At 36.4% G+C, this 16,742-nt stretch overlaps 1 protein-coding gene across 1 annotated transcript; it reads right to left on the bottom strand.

Moving 5' to 3' along the window:
- Positions 1-295: 295 nt before the first annotated feature.
- Positions 296-11,336, bottom strand: LOC140246725 (peroxidasin homolog). The gene is made up of 6 exons (XM_072326063.1): positions 11,306-11,336; positions 7,496-7,774; positions 5,698-6,006; positions 4,944-5,237; positions 1,694-2,005; positions 296-306 (listed from the first exon to the last, which is right to left on the bottom strand). Exons 1-6 carry the CDS (start codon positions 11,334-11,336, stop codon positions 296-298), a joined length of 1,236 nt encoding a protein of 411 aa, XP_072182164.1.
- Positions 11,337-16,742: the final 5,406 nt, after the last annotated feature.

Raw genomic sequence — 16,742 nt, forward strand, 5'->3', positions numbered from 1 at the left:
AAAACTATCAAAATCCTTCATAAATTCCCCAAAAATTCTTGGATCACTACCAAAAGTTAATCTTTTGGTACTTGTGTCATTCTCAACCTTTCCTGCAAGTTTCATCCTAATCCGTTAACTACTTTTTGAGTTATTTTGCGCACGGACAAACGAACGAACGAACGAACAAACCAACAGTAACGAAAACATAACCTCCACCTTGGCGGAGGTAATAACATATAAATACATGTATAGCAAAATACAGGAAAGAATCCTTGTCATTTTTGTATTTCTTGTTTACGTTCACCATGTTATATTACTCCAAACCTGCAATTTTCAGGGGATGGGGGAAGGGGGGCTGTTCCGTTTCTTTCGTCCTATTATTTTGAGTTGAACGTCTTTGTTTTCTTTGAGTTTTTTTTTTTTGTTTTTATTACAAGACTAAACAACAATAATTATCCATTATAATCACGCAGTTGCAAAATTTTGCAGTGTATTCCATAATGCTCGTTGACTTCGTTTGATGTCTTGTTTTGTCAGGCAATATTTTTGCCTATCTCATATAGCTTCAGCAAATCGAACTTGCAACCACTTGACTTATAAAGTGACAAAATCAAGTAACAAAACAGCCCTACTCTATACATGCACTTTTTGTTCCTATCTTGTTCTTAGCCCCCGATTCTATGGATGAGGCACCCTTGATACTGGGAATGGAGGTTGCTAAATTTCTGTTTGAAAGCGCGATGACATATGTAAAATCATTTATAAAGTATATAGGACATATGTGACTCGCCACAACAAAAGGATGCGAAAGTCGCTGACGGCTAAGCAGAGAAAATCGAGATTGAAGTCAGATCATCAAAAATCAGTCCAAACCATCAAATATCTTCTGTTGGCATAATGTTGTAGTCTAATGTTCTGTCTATCATCTGCCGAAATTTCGAAGCTATATAAAAATGATTAAACAAAAGGCAAGAAATTAGTGTTTATCTGGGCCGTGATTTTTCGACTTTCAACGGAACAGAAACGTGTCCGAAGATTTTAATTTAGCGCCTCAGATAGACGCTGCCCCTAGCAATGAGGGAGTGATCGTATTTGTCAGTGCGTGACATCCTGGTCACTGATTGGTCGTGAATAGACCGTTGGTGCTAAGCTTGAATGAACATCGCAGAAGTTGCTATGAGCGCACCTTCTATTGTCAAGAGGTGAAAACTGTATAACCTCCCCTTGATCACGACTGCGTCGGAAAGAAAACTTTGAAGGTGATTTTCTCGAAACGCTGATTTCCTAGACCCCTCACTATGGTTTCATAAAATCATCACCATCTCCAAAACCTAGTAGGGGCCTACTTTTATGAGTAATGTTATATATGAAATGTCGAGGTCAAAAGAAAGTAGAGGGACAAATACAGAAACACACAAAAAGAAAACTGGTGGCAAAGCTACACCTAGATCATAAGTTTGCAAAACGAGTGTCATTTTTTTTTTAAGTGTTTCTTGATTCATCAAATAAAATGCCGATGAAGTTGTATCAGGAGGGAAGTGTAATTGCAGGCACGAAATTTAGTGTTAAACATTACGTCAGCTGCACACAAACACACACACACACACACATAGATGTAATTTTTGAACTACACTACTTTCGCTGTTCAATTTGCATACACGAAAATCTCAGTGACAACCGTGTCTAACAATAGAACCATTACAATACTTGCCTTGTTTATCGTCGGATAATTCAACCGTACGCTCTGCAACGCCGAACTGGTTTCTTGCAACGCACGTGTATTCTCTCGGTGAATGTTTCCAAGTGGTCACACCGGCCAAAACCAGTCTGCTCTCAATGACACTATAGAAGGGGCTCGGAGATACATCGGTAGTATTTGGGGCGCCAATAGAATGGTATCCTATCGCTGCCCAGGTGACAGTAGGAGCTGGGTGAGCTTCTACGACGCACATCAGATATTCTTGGTTTCCGATTTCAGTCTGTTCCGTGAAAACAACAGTCAATTCCTTGATGTTTGGGGGATCTGTTCCAATTGAATACAAAACCCATTATCTCAACACACCAGAACTAAATTGTAACATAACAATTTGTTTTACGAGGCCCAGAAGAAAACAAAGATCTTTTTTAATCATATTAAATCTAGCAGCCACGGGACCGACTTCTTAAATCTTTTTTTGTTTTCTTTCTTTTTTCGGTAGACTAGATAACGTAAGTTGCCAACCAGCAAAATTAGGGCAGTTAGAGGAATTGAACCAGGGACCTCTCCTTATGGAACAGTCATAGTGTTGACAAAATCAGGGATAATCAATAGCCATTTATCCCAGAATTTACCTGATAGGCAAATGATGAATTTCAGGACAAACATGTCCCTAACTATACATCCTGTCCTTCTCCTATAACCTCAAACAACTCATACGGCCTAGTACCATTCTAGTCTTAAATAGATCTTTAATAGTCATCATATTCCTAGTTAGTCATCGGGTGTGTCAGTACACACATATATATATATATATAGAGAGAGAGAGAGAGAGAGAGAGAGAGAGAGAGAGAGACCATCTATTCGTTATGCATTACGGAATGGTTACTAACTAGACAATGTTTTATCATCAAGATATAAAATTTCACTTCAGAACAAACTTTATGACATTGGAAATATTACAACATTGATAGACAGTCTCTAAGTTCAAAGTAAAGTTCAAAGTAAGTCCCATCATAAACACTTTAAATTTAGAAGTCTGTCATGTATTTTCTCACATTTCGATTGCTTTTAATGAATATTCATGAACTTTGTAAAAAATTGTGCCACAGGAGTACCACACGAGTACCACAGGAATACCACAGAGATACCACAGAAATACCATACCAAGTATTAAATGCCGTACCACAACACTCCCACTTAATAGGTAATACTGTAGGAGTATAGGACAGGTTAAGATTATATCAAATCAGTTGTTATAATTCGCTGCATACGATGATCTTTCAATCAAATTCTGAAATATGTTTGTTTGGGGGTTTTTTTCTGTTTTATTCCAGTTGATACTGTTTTGTGATTTTGCTGCGTGGTACCCCTGTGTGGTACTGCTGTGTGGTATTGTCCTGTGATAGTCCTATTTAACAGTATGTCAAAAAAAAAATCACCAAAAACAACCCGAGAAGAATATCGTGTGGTAGTTTTCTGGGGTTCTATTGTATTTTGTGTGATTCTGTGCGGTACTGCTGTATGGTATTGTCCTGTGGTAGTCCTGTGGTATATGTCCAAGAAATACAACAGGAATTTCCTGTGGTATTTTCCTGTGGTACTTTCTGTTGTATTTTTTTTCTGGTTCTATTGTTTGGTACTTCTGTTTACTAAATTTGCACTGTCTGTACTGCTGTGCAAAACAATGAGGTTTTGCTATGTGGTACTCCTGTGTGGTATTGTTGTGTGGTATTGTCCTGTGATATATGTCCCAAAATACCACACGAATATCCTGTGTCCCGTTCAAATTGTGAATGAATGTTTTCCCTGGCAACATTATTATCATAATTTTAATAACGTACCCCATCCCCATTCACTTGTGGGTTGGTCTATACTTTGACAAATCTGCAACACTACATTTCAATATCTGCTACACGTGACACGTTCTGCGGTTATTTTGTGGTAAGCTGTGGTACATGACGAGTCACTGTGTGACTTTTGGGTGAGAAACCACATAATGTAGAATGTGACACGGTGACAATTCGGCGAATGCAATATTCCCACATACTGCAATATGTGGTTTTGGTGTGGCAAGCTGTAGCAACTGTGATTACTATGTGGCATTCGGTAAAGAACCATATAGACTAGAATTCCACACTGTGGCAACTCTGTGGGCACACAAATTCCACATATTACAGTATGTGACACATTGTGATTGAACTGTGATTTTTATGAGATTAGCATGTGGTAAGTCACATAGTTTTAAATACACATTGTGCTCTTACGCGAACACATATTTCCCACATACTGCAATATGTAGCACACTGTGACTGTTATGTGGTATCTGTGGTAACTGTATACTACTATGTGGCCAGTAGTCTATCGTTTCACACTGTGACATCTCTGTGGAGGCACTATTTCCATAGCCTGCAAAATAATGACACACTGGTCTTTATTTGATAACTGCATGATATGATGACAAGTATATTATAATAATAATAAATATAATATTATGATAAGTATGTGGTTAACCACATAGTCTGAAAATTCACACTATGAAAACACACCATACCAACATACTGCAGTATATTACACATTGTGGCATTTATGTGGTAAGATGTGGTAACTGTGCACTATGTGAGTTGTATGTAGTGAACCACATAGTTTCACACTGTGGCAACACTGTGAACACATTACATTCACACATTTTACATATAGTTAACTATGTGAACACAGTGTCGTAACACTGTGTTTGTTCTATAAGGGTCGTGATTGACAGTCAGAAGTCTTAACCACAGAACTACAACAGATTCTCCAATTTGTCGACATCGCGGCTTGGTAATGTGATTTTGATTCCATACTTCACAAACTGCAATTATGTAAACACCTCCGCCTTCTTTCTGCTAAACACCTCCGATTACTTGTTAAATTCTTGATAGTATCTTTGCAGTATATCCGCGTCCAGACACTACCCTCTGCACAACACTTTTTTTTTCCTTCTTTAACAGATATGACGTACCCGCAACATTTCTGATAACACCTCTCCCTCCCCACTGGAATTAGCGATTGGTCAAATATCACCACTCATTACAAAGCTTCTAAAGCATACATTTGCACTTTACAGCAATTTTCATGTTATCGCTCATGTTCAAAAGGCCAACGTCACTAAACTTTATATTTTTTTTTAATATATTTCGTGGGCCATCCTTGACATTACACACTGGATTATTGAAAAACACGCACCCAAACACACACATCGTAGATAAATAATGCATATACTTACAAAATACATGAATGACTGCACTCTTGTTTTTTACAGGTGGTATACCGTTATCCGCCTGACAAAAATATCTCCCTGATATTATTCTATCCACGTGCGAGAATGACAACGTTGAAAGTCCACTACCCGCACTGATAGGAGTGACAGTCCCTTCTTTCATCCAACTGACCGTTGGAAGCGGGTAGCCGGAAGATGAACAGTTGACATCAAGCTGTTGATGTAGTGAAATTTCAGACAAGTCTGTAAGGTTTGACCAATTCAGCTGCACATCTAAAGGCGAACCTGTTAATGACGAAACTGAACAAAAGAAAGAAAAAAAGTAACAGTAAAAAGGAATGCAATACACACAAAAAAAAACAAGAACGACGCTTTTTAATTGCCAGTGTCCAAGTCAAGTCAATGCGTACTTTCATTATTTTGTTTTTGTCCGTACGAATGTCATCGTTATCCTTTGCATATCCAGGTCAAAATGATTCGTTGCCTATAATGGATAATTAATGTATGTACGAGCAATGTTATCCGCATTTGATCTTCCAGCATCAGTAAATTACTTTTTTTAATCTTGTTTACTTGACCTATTTTTCTATTAGATTGCTTACAAAAATATTCGGACTGTCATTGCGTAAAACGTTATCGAACATAATTTGTTTTAAATCCATTTGATTTCTCTTTGATCACGAAGTGCAAAATATAAATAAACTCAAAACAGGTCTTAAGTTTAAGCTATGTGCACTGGACAGGTATTCAGCATACATGCCTTGTTTGTCATCCGACAATTCAACCGTACGCTCTGCAACACCAAACTTGTTTCTAGCGATGCATGTGAATTCCCTAGGCGAATTTCCAGTCGTGATACCGGCCAAAACGAGCCTGCTCTCAATGACACTATCAAAGGGGCTCGGAGATACATCGGTAGTATTTGGGGCGCCAGTAGAATGGTATCCAATCGCTGCCCAGGTGACATTAGCAGCTGGGTGAGCTTCTACGACGCACAGCAGATATTCCTCGATTCCGATTTTAGTATGGTTTGCCGTGAACACCGTCAATTCCTTAATGTTTGGAGGATCTGTTAAACACACATGAGAAATATGTATATATACATATATATATATATATATATATATATATATATATATATTGTATTTATATCATATTGTATTTATCATCATTACTATTATTGTAAAGTAGTTGGAGTGGTACATACACTCTGTAACTTTCCCTCTTCCCCCTACCCTTCCCTATTTCTCTCTGTCTCTATTCCCTATTCTATCCAGAGTAGGTAAGCATAATAGTCTCCATACCGTCAAGCCTCGGCTTATTTTGGAGACCCTTCTGTTTAAGTTCCATAAGCTGTTTGTATTTGTCTTGTATAATTGTACTAAAAACTATGTGTCGATATACTGTTTGTCATAAATAACACGTACATAATCATATCTGATGTAACGGAATTAAGCAGAAATAAATAAAATCAAATCAATATATATATATATATGTATGTATATATATATATATATATATGTGACCCTGCACCATAAAACAAACAAAAAATCGCCAGACATGAATTTTTAGTTAAGACTATATTCTGAAAGAGCAGACTTTAAGCTTTAAAATGATGTATAACTCAAATCAAATGGACTCTCCTAACCTATCTAAATGTTGGAAAGAAAGCACAAACTCAGGAAAAGTGTGAACTGAGAAAAGAGGCTCTGAAGTACAATGTCTATTCAAGCGCTTAATCTTTACCAAACCGTGCTGGCTGTGCGATGAATGGGACAAAAAACAGGAAGTAAACGACCAGAGTAACAACAATGATGAGATTATCAGATTAAACTGAAATTAAACATGCCTCACTGACACATTCTGTCCATAATTAATGCCAACTTTCAAAGCAGTAGCACTATCCTTTCAAAAGTTATTAGAGTTGAAAGTGAAGAGTATGGACAAGGTTTTTCAGAAATGAAAAAGGGATTCTAAAGACACACCTAATCACACTATTCTACCAAAAATGTTCGAGATAAACGGCTAAAAAAACACACTTTCCTGCCCGTTTTATGATACCAAAGTTTAGCATAATGTAAAAGAAGACCCGCTCTTTCAGAAAATATGAACAAGTCAAGTTCGGCTAGGTTGACCCATTTCACTTATTTTCAGTCCTCACGCAAAATCAGTGTGTGCGACTTTATGTTCGTTTAGAGGTGCACGGTCACATTATATATATACATGTTTAAAGGAATCTTCAAAATTTGATGATTGCGCTGGGGGAGGGGTAGCTGAGGAAGGGTGAAAATGGAAATCATTAAAATCAATTACTAATGTTATGGCAAGTGTCTTCATTCTCTTGGCCTTTTGAGATTAAGTCCTTGGTCTTGTAATCTCCTTTTATGTGATAGATTTTCAGTGTTTTCTCTTTTTAAAGAGCTGTGGAACCATCGCGAGTAAAATACCAATATGACTGGATAAAGGTGGTCTTTTTTTATCATTCCTCGACGTTTCTGAAACTATACAAAGATGCATTAGAGAGGAATACATATCAAACCAGTTATAGTCATACTCACAAAATACGTGGATGATTGCATTCTCTCGCTTCGCAGGTGGTATACCGTTATCCGCCTGACAAAGGTATCTCCCTGATATGCTTCTATCCACATGCGAGAACGACAACGTTGAAAATCCACTACCCGTATTGATAGGAGTGACAGTCCCTTCTTTCATCCAAATAACCGTGGGAGGCGGGTAGCCGAAAGATGAGCAGTTGACATCTAGTTGCTGATGTGGTGATACTTCCGACAACTGTGTAAGATTTGACCAACTTAACTGCACATCCGACGGGGTTCCTTCATAGTAAAGAAAGAAAAGCCAAACAAAAAAGAACGATAATGAATATATTTTGTATGCAGTTTTGTAGTCATGTATAATGGTGTTTTAGAGTACAGATATAGGCGAGGTACAGCCAACATTGATATATCCTGACAGATTATAACTTTTATACGTAACACGTTTTGTTTGTGTTTGGTTTTCAGATTTTTTTTTTTTTTTTGAGGGAGTTAATATCCATTCTTGTAAGATGTTTCTTATTGGGTTAAAACTGTATTTTCAATCTTAAACTAAATATCATTATCGTCCTAAAAGTCTCCCATTAAATTGAACACTAAAGGAACTATAACATTGACTTTGCAGGGAAGTCGTCTCACCCATTACTACTTTAATTTCATGAGGTTTCTCTTTCATGTTAATTGGTTTTGTTTGAAAGAGTAGATGATGTCATTAAGATCTGTGAAATACGTTTCTTACAGCCAGTGCTGATTAGACTGACTTAATCATGACTGTGTAAGAGCAGATGAATAATAATCACCTTGCAGGTTGGGTTTTTTTCTGATAACATGTAATCTGATTTGAATTGGTTGTAATAAATTTCTAGAGAAAGTACCATTCAAAGAGGGATCAATGATTAGGGTATATAAGCCTAAGCTCTGTGAAATTTGCCCCTCTAAACCCCCCCCCCCCAAAAAAAAAAAAAAAGAAAGTGACATGGAAGACTGGACTGACTTGTTGTGGTTAGTTCGATTTACTATAAGCTATATCAATACTTAATAAGAAAAGGATGTCATTGTGAAACTTCGTGGACATAAGGATTGCGCGAGCGGTGCGCACACGCGCGGATTAGCTATAACGTGTAATTTCTCGCATCAAAAAACGTATCTTGATGCTATATGTTGAAATATGTCATATTTCTTGTTGACGGCACGGAAGGGGGCGAAGCGATTTGAAAAGAAGACAAAATTTACTTTCTTTTCATGTTATGATTTTTTCCAGAGAGTATTTATCTTCGCTGCTTTTCAAGTTTTAATTTGGCTAAGCATGTTCACTTTTTGTAAAAAGTCTATGGAGAATGAAGAAATTTCCACGATTTCGTCCGTACCCGCTGGTTTTCAACATCGATCAGATCAGAACCATATATCGTATCAACTTGGGGCGAAGTGTTTTGGATAGAGCAGGCTGTAATCTACATGACTATATAAAACTCATTGCTATTGGTTATTTAACTCCGCTGCTTTCTTAGGCTAAAACTACTGATCAATTGGGAAAAGTGTCTCAAAAGTAGAAAACCTAGCGATGACGTAATGGGCGATACTATTCATCGCAAAGGGAGATGACCGGATGTACGTGGTATTGTACGTACGTACAGTCCATTGTCACTCACGCGAGAAGCCCGAATGTGACAACGGTGATCTTTCCCAAGGTATTTTAAAGAGGAATCCTCCTGTTTTGTCCGAAAAAACTTATTACAACGGCCATGAAGGTGGTTAAAATGATCAAGTATGCTTTAAGATTGGTGGAAGCGTACATAATTTCATGAAAAAAAAAATTCTACATAGCCAGAAAATGAGGTAATGAATGAGGTCCTTAGGCAGCCAAACGATGAACGATCGGTTCGTTGCAATGAGTCCCACATGTACAAAGTTGCGTATGGTTAATTACAGTACTGTACGTTTACTGGCTTCCATCAGGGAGGAGGGGAGTCCCTGCTTTCATACTCGAGCTGTGGCTGTCTATATGTAATCCTAAGGCATTTCAGGAAGCATTTTTGTCCGACAAAGCTGTCAGACAGATTTTCTCTCAGGCAATCAGATGCAAGGATTTCTGTAGCTTGGAACAGTGTGTCAGAAATTATGCTTCATCAAATGCCTCCATGCAATGCAGCGAACCCCTATTTTGATAATGGAAACGCCCCGTCTCTTTGCTATCTCCGTTCAAGCGTGAGATGAGTAAACAACGTGACCCGGTGACCTGAACGTGCACACACGTTGTTGCTCGGAAGGCTTGTGTCCAAAATTGGGGGAAAGTTTTCATAATGTCATGTGGCATAGAACGCTAACAAAAAATCAAAAGAAAGAAAAAAATGAAATAGAAAGGTTGGAATTCAAAAACCTCTGGAAAACATATCTCGATGATATTACATGTAACATACCATTCATAGTCTTTACTAGATTACAATGAAACATCTTCCTCTTGAAAACAAAGCAAATGGCATGAGTATGCGTCAACCTGTGTCATTTATGTTCCTGCTCATTTAAAGCGAAAACCTGGACGTCCACCACTGTACGGGTTCTGAAATCTGTTGTTGGCAGTTGGTTGTGAGAGGTAGTAATCGCTTGTGTGTGTGTGTGTGTGTGTGTGTGTGTGTGTGTGTGTACAGAAGACTGAACCTGGTTGTCACCGACCGGTCGGCAACAAGGTTTGGCTGGCTTGACGTTTCAGATGGTGCAAAGAGAACTTTTTTTTTCTTTACCGATTAAAATGATGGGCGGTTAAATGTTGCGGTTAAATGGTCCGCAAAGAAACGTTGATTCGTCTCCATCTTTTTTTAGATCAATTGCTAACCAATTGTCGTTGTCACTCTGTGTGTGCGTGTGTGTGTGTGTGTATGTGTGTGCTTGTTTCTTTTTTGTAGAGTGTCTGCGTCCATGTGCTACGACACCGTAATTAGACTTAGGCATTCCCATCCAGGATATTTTGTACTGCTCTCATTAGCTGATTCAAAACAGCAAGCCCTGTCATGAAGATCAGTCGCGAGACTGGACACCGTACACTATGCAATCTGACTACACAGGCTTACAAAATGCCAAATCTCTATGACTGGCATTAAACTCAAGAATCCTCACAAGACTTAGAAACTGAGGAGGATACCAAGACTTGTGATGCTATTATCGCAAAACGGCTGATGTTGGTGTGTGAAAATTTCAGTAATACTGGAAGGGCAAGAAAGAAAATAAAGAAAGAAATTTACAAATGCATTACACACACACTCGCGCACACACACACACACACACACACACACACACACACACATAAAAACACATACAAATATAGTTTTACATGTCGTATACACTACCATACTAAATTATAAGAGAGTGACGAAGGACTGGAAACCACAGAAAATTCATTTGCAGAAGGCTGTGGCATGTTCGTCGTCGGGAATGATTTCGTGTTGCCTTCGTGTTATGCAGGAAATGTTCAATTTACCTTCCTTACAACTCTGGTAATGGTAACAAAAGAAATATTTTGTATTGTATTTTATTGCATTGTATATTATATTGTATTTTATATTGTATTTTAAAAAATTAATTGTATTTAACAAAAAAATTATATTGTATTTTTTTTTTTAAAAAACCTTTATCAGACGAGTGTAAGAGAAATGAAAAAAAAATGTATCACTTTGGATCACGTCAACTTTTTCTTTTTTTTTCTTTTTGATGATGGAAATAAATAAATTATTGAATTGAACTGAAAAATATACACAACAAGTTTAATGACCGTCGTATTTGCAAAAAGGAGATCAAAGGCAGAGAAGACTTGAAACTAACCTGCCAATTTCAGGTGGGACGCAGAGCTCATTAATGCTGTACCAACATAAATCTTGCAGAGGTATACTCCTTCGTCTTGAGCCGATACGGGTGCAATGGTCAGACTGCTGGTTGATAGATGCCTATTGAGCCGTAACTGGAAACGTCCCCTCGAGTTTTCCGATTCTTTGGGTCCACATCTTATGATCCTTGACCCGTTTAAAGACCAGGAAAGTATATACGACGTCGAGCTCGGAAGAGAGAAGTTGCAATAAAGCACTGCTGTGTCACCGACACGTACAGAGACAACGTCGTCAGTTGATAGCGCAGATTGCAACGACATTGTCACTGAGGAGAAAATGAGTGGTGTACAGTTTTGCAATACCAGCAAAATCTCCGTGAAGTCACATGTAGGAACTTTAAAGAAGGGCAAGTTTGGATGTATATCGTAATTTTTGAAACTTGATATCAATAATTATAATAATAATAATAATAATAATAATAATAATAATAATAATAATAATAATAATCATAACGATAATAAAAACAAATGGTCCATTTATACGGAATGTAGTAATGGGATTTCTGGAAAAGAGGCATGAAGTTAAAGATCTTTTGACGTGTTATAGGCTTACACTTTACTGCTTTTGGAAGACAATGGGATATCAAAAACGTATTGCCATGACTGCAGAGAGAACAGTAGCTTAACCTTTAGAATCCGTACACTCCCTAGCATCGTCCATTTCATCATCGTACAAAGTTTTAAAAAGTACTGTTTTCTAAACATTTGTATGGTTTCGATGCTAATTTTCATCTATAATTCATGGTATGGAGAAGCAAACTAACTCGGTCGGGAACAAACGTGGGTTTGAAGAAGGTATCAAATGCTGCTTGTACTCAGATTCTGTGCTTCCAGTCTAAGATTTTAACAATTTTAAGTTAATGAAGCTTGCCAGCGATAATATTTCCAGCCTAGCGGAAAAGTCAACAACATTTTCTTGCCTTATGCATGTCCTATGTAAATGAATATCACTTGGGGTTAAAGATAATGTATTAATGATTAATGGCCTACATTTCATTTTACTTGAGTTGGTGTTTTTTATGACGTCTTTACATAAAAGCCCTGTTAATGGTGTTTATTGGTTGACAGTGTGGTAAAGGGTTATAGTTATTTGTCTCTTTATAATATAAAAAGGTTCTGAAAGAAGTTTTAAACTCTCTATTTCAATTCATTTTCACTTTAGATAATCATTATCTTTACAGAGTTTGCATGAAGAAAGATACAAAGAACATGATATTAATAGTGGCGGAATCATAAGAGGCACATACAAATGGGAGAAACAGAAAACATAGTATTAGTGAAAATGATCCCTGAAAACGGAGCACAATGTTTGTTTGATATTGTTTTTTTAATATTCATTATCGGCATTTTTCAACAATTCAGCATCATTTACAATCATTTTTGTCATCATTGCTTTAAACAGAATATGCAGTGTAAATAAAACTTGCAAATTTAGTATCGACGATGACTAATCGATGTAACATAAAAGTAAAACCAAACCTGTATTCATAAAGGGGAATATGAATTAGATAGCACATAGCAGCCCCCCCCCCCCAAAAAAAAAAGAAAAAAAAAAAGAAGTGTTGCAATAGTTAAGATGGGGACGAATAAGGGCATGATCCAGAGTGAAAATGAATGGAAATGGAAAGTTTGAAACTTGTTTCAGAACCTTTTTTTAGATTATAAAGAAGCAATCAACTATATCCCTCTACCGCACTGTCAACAAATAAACACCTTTACTAGGACTCTTATGTAAAGATGATGTCATAAAAAGAAACACAACTCAAGTAAAATGAAATCTTCCAATTTGTGTAATAAAGGTCTACCTGTATTTATAGATACGTTGTTGAAGTGATCATGCCAAATGATATTAAAGTTTAAAAATGCTCTTTGGAATCTAACCGAAAAAAAAAAATATTATGAGAGTATGATACCACATAATGTTGATATTTACGGGTGGAGCATAAGAATTTTGCCAATAGATAAAATTAGTTTCGGTTATGTATAATGATTAACTTATTATTTTCGACTCGTAACTCGATTTTCGCCAACTCGAAATATTGAAAGTTGTGGTAAGAACGTCAACATCTTTATGTCAATATAAATATTATTGTCTTACACACACACACACACACACACACACACACACAAATCAGTAATGTCATTTTTTGGCAGAACGAGCGCTGTCATTGACGTACAAAATAAACATAGGGCGATCTTATATTTAGCCCTAGGGAACTCCATAATAGAGTGCCAGTTTTGATAGTAAATCTTAGGATTGAAAAAAAAAAATCTATTGTTTTCTGTTGATAGGTTATCATTAAACAATGTCAAAGATGTGTCTCGCACTCGTGTACAATTTAAAAATGGATCAAAATGGGATAGTCAATGCCTCATTAAGGTTTTAAAAGTCTCCAACACAGTGTTTCTGTTTTGATAAATGCATGACTGTTTTTTTTTTATGTAATTGTATGATCTGTTGAATAAAATCTTCTGAGCACAAATTGATTTGACTTTTGGTTGTAGCTTCTTTTTTTGAAAAGAAGATCATAACGTCTTGCGAAGATTATCTTTTTTTCACTCTTTTTTTTTTTATTGGATATACCAGGCAAATTAGTATGGGGCTATAAAACATTGAAAGATTAGGAAGAGAAAAAAGAAGACACTATATAGGCCTATTCATCAAGTTGTAACTCAATTGTTTTGCAAGAGTGTAGCTTATAATCTTCTACATTGTCTAACGGTCCAACTGGTCTATCGAAAATGTTCTGATCTTCTTCAACAACAACAACAACAACAACAACAACAAAACTTTCACGTAATAATTATTATAACTTCATTATCTACGACGCAGGCACCGTTATAATAGACTGTTAAAAGTGAAAAAGCAGAATTTAGCTTAATAATGGGTTAGTCATCACCCCAGCAATGGTAAGTAAAATTGTTACCATGAGGATAGAAAGAGCATGACGCAGGATAATCTTACCGGAAAGCAGTAGAATTAATAGACGTATTCCAAATTTCGAAAACTCATCCATCTCACCACTTTGGATACTTCGCTTCATGAGTCAAGAGGACATCGATTTTTAGCACATTTCTTTTAATTCAAAAGAAAACACTACTGAAAACTGTATTTACTTAAGTAGCCGTTGATGTGAAAATAGTAGCCAGAACGGCGATAAAGTTGTTCGATGTTCGGTAGTTGATTCCAGAACTGCCACTAATCTCAGCATCCCATTTACTTTTAATATCCTCTTGTCATGATTTGAAAGCTCTTCAAGCAGTTTTGGAATGAGACGTCAGGTGATTGATAGCCCGCGTTATCATTGATCTCCAGGCTATTGTTGACACCTATCTAATGGACGCTGTCAAGGGTTTCTGTCTTCATTATTAATAACATGCACTTATTCTTCCACCCCATGTTGTGGCAGGCCAATATTCTACATCATTTCTCATTTCCCTAAATAGTGAATACTGTGGGAGTGTGAGTGTGTTGCGTTTTGGCTTGAGTCCACAGCTACGCATGTTTTTCTTCATTGGACTTGCATATCCATTCCTTTCAATGTGCACAAAATGCAAAGCCTAATTATGCAATGGTAAAATGGGCCAACCCACGGAGAAAGCATATAAAAGAAATGCACATGGCTGTATAATTTACACTGACATGATTACTGGAATGAATCAACTATACGTGAGAAGAATGTAGTCTGCGTCACGGGGCATTATTTCCCAATATCATAGGCCTACTGGCGTAACATCTCTAAATGTGTCGATACAGAAAATTTGAAAGCGATAAAAGGAAGTAACAATACCTTTCGAAATCTTCCCAAATTTTCAGGCCAGGATTTAAGAGGCATTGGTTTCTTGAGGCAATAAGAATCCAACTTGTATTCTAACACATACCACACAACTACACTGACACAACTGAAAGCGAAACAAAAAGGTGAAGAGGGCAAGGCAGATCTCAGAGGCTACGTGACTGTGTCGATCAATATACATGTTGTCACCAGAGATGCGGCCTGGTGATGAGGCGTAAGGACGAGTGCGTTGAAAGAAGATAACAACAATAACGAAGAAGGTTATGAAAACCCAGGTACGTAGATATTACAGTTGATGTATAGAGCGCATAGTGAAGCATGTGTTTATTATGCGTTTTTTAAAGGTACTATTATCATTACTTTCATCATTATTTTTGTTATTATCATTATTACACACGCACCTCATTTTTACTGTTTATGACATATATATATATATATATATATATATATATATATATATATATGTATATATATACATATATATATGAAGAGATTGTTCGCAAAAAACGATAAGTCCATTTTCGAAGATTTTGAAGTACGGTCGCTGTTATGAAATACAAAATAATACCTTTTAAACGATATATTGGTCACTACATATAGAGGTACATTTTTGAAGTTATGGTCAAAAGAAGCAAAAATGTTCTTATTATTCTTTTTTATTTTTCTTGACTTTTAATCGCAAATATCTCCATTTGGCAAATATGGACTTATCGGTTTTTGCAAACAAACTCTTCATATATATATATATATATATAGATATATATATATATATACATATATGTTTGGTGGGTTGTTTTTTTTTTTTTTCAAGGGAATTTCTCAATCACAATGGAGCAGGTATTTTCCTCTTCCCCATCAAAATATTTACTGAGATTTTAATCGTAATTGCTTCACAATAACTACTTTTTTTGCAGGTTATTTTTTCTCATAATGAACATTCTGAATATCAAGAAAAAAGAAAAAAGTGGAAGAAGTCTGAAAGATTGGAAACTTTGGATATCATCCATGTGGCTCATGTGATTAACTATGCGGACATGTTAATACTGTCTATATCATAAGGTTCAGGTTTATATCACTTACGTCTAAGAAACTCCAAGTACCAAAAAAGTAGCGTTTATTCAAATTAAATTTGACATTTTCCCTTCTTGTCTTAAAAAAAGAAAGCAAAGCAAACTCTTAACTAATGTGAGACGTGTTTGTCAATGCAGATGAACCGAGAAATCTGTACTCGGTCCTATTTATGACTTACGGGATATAATGTTCACTACGCTCCTCGATGACAACAAAATAGAATAACATTTAAGAATAAAATGTATATTCATTAACAAACCTTAACGGCATAATTTACCATTTGCAGATGAAACAAAAACCCAGCATTAGTGCTTTGAAATAGTTTTAAAATGTGAGTTAGGGATAGAAACAGCCATTGTGAAAATTTGAATCTGTATTATCAATGTTAAGTATTGTTAACTCTTTATGTGCCATGGTGGAAACCCCCTGTGTGCCACGTTATTCTTAGACTCGAAGGTAGTCATGCTCTGAGAAAGAATTCTGTTTTTCCAATTTGTATAACTTCAAC

The sequence above is a fragment of the Diadema setosum genome, chromosome 3 (genome assembly GCF_964275005.1).
Source record: "Diadema setosum chromosome 3, eeDiaSeto1, whole genome shotgun sequence".
NCBI lineage: Eukaryota > Metazoa > Echinodermata > Echinoidea > Diadematoida > Diadematidae > Diadema > Diadema setosum.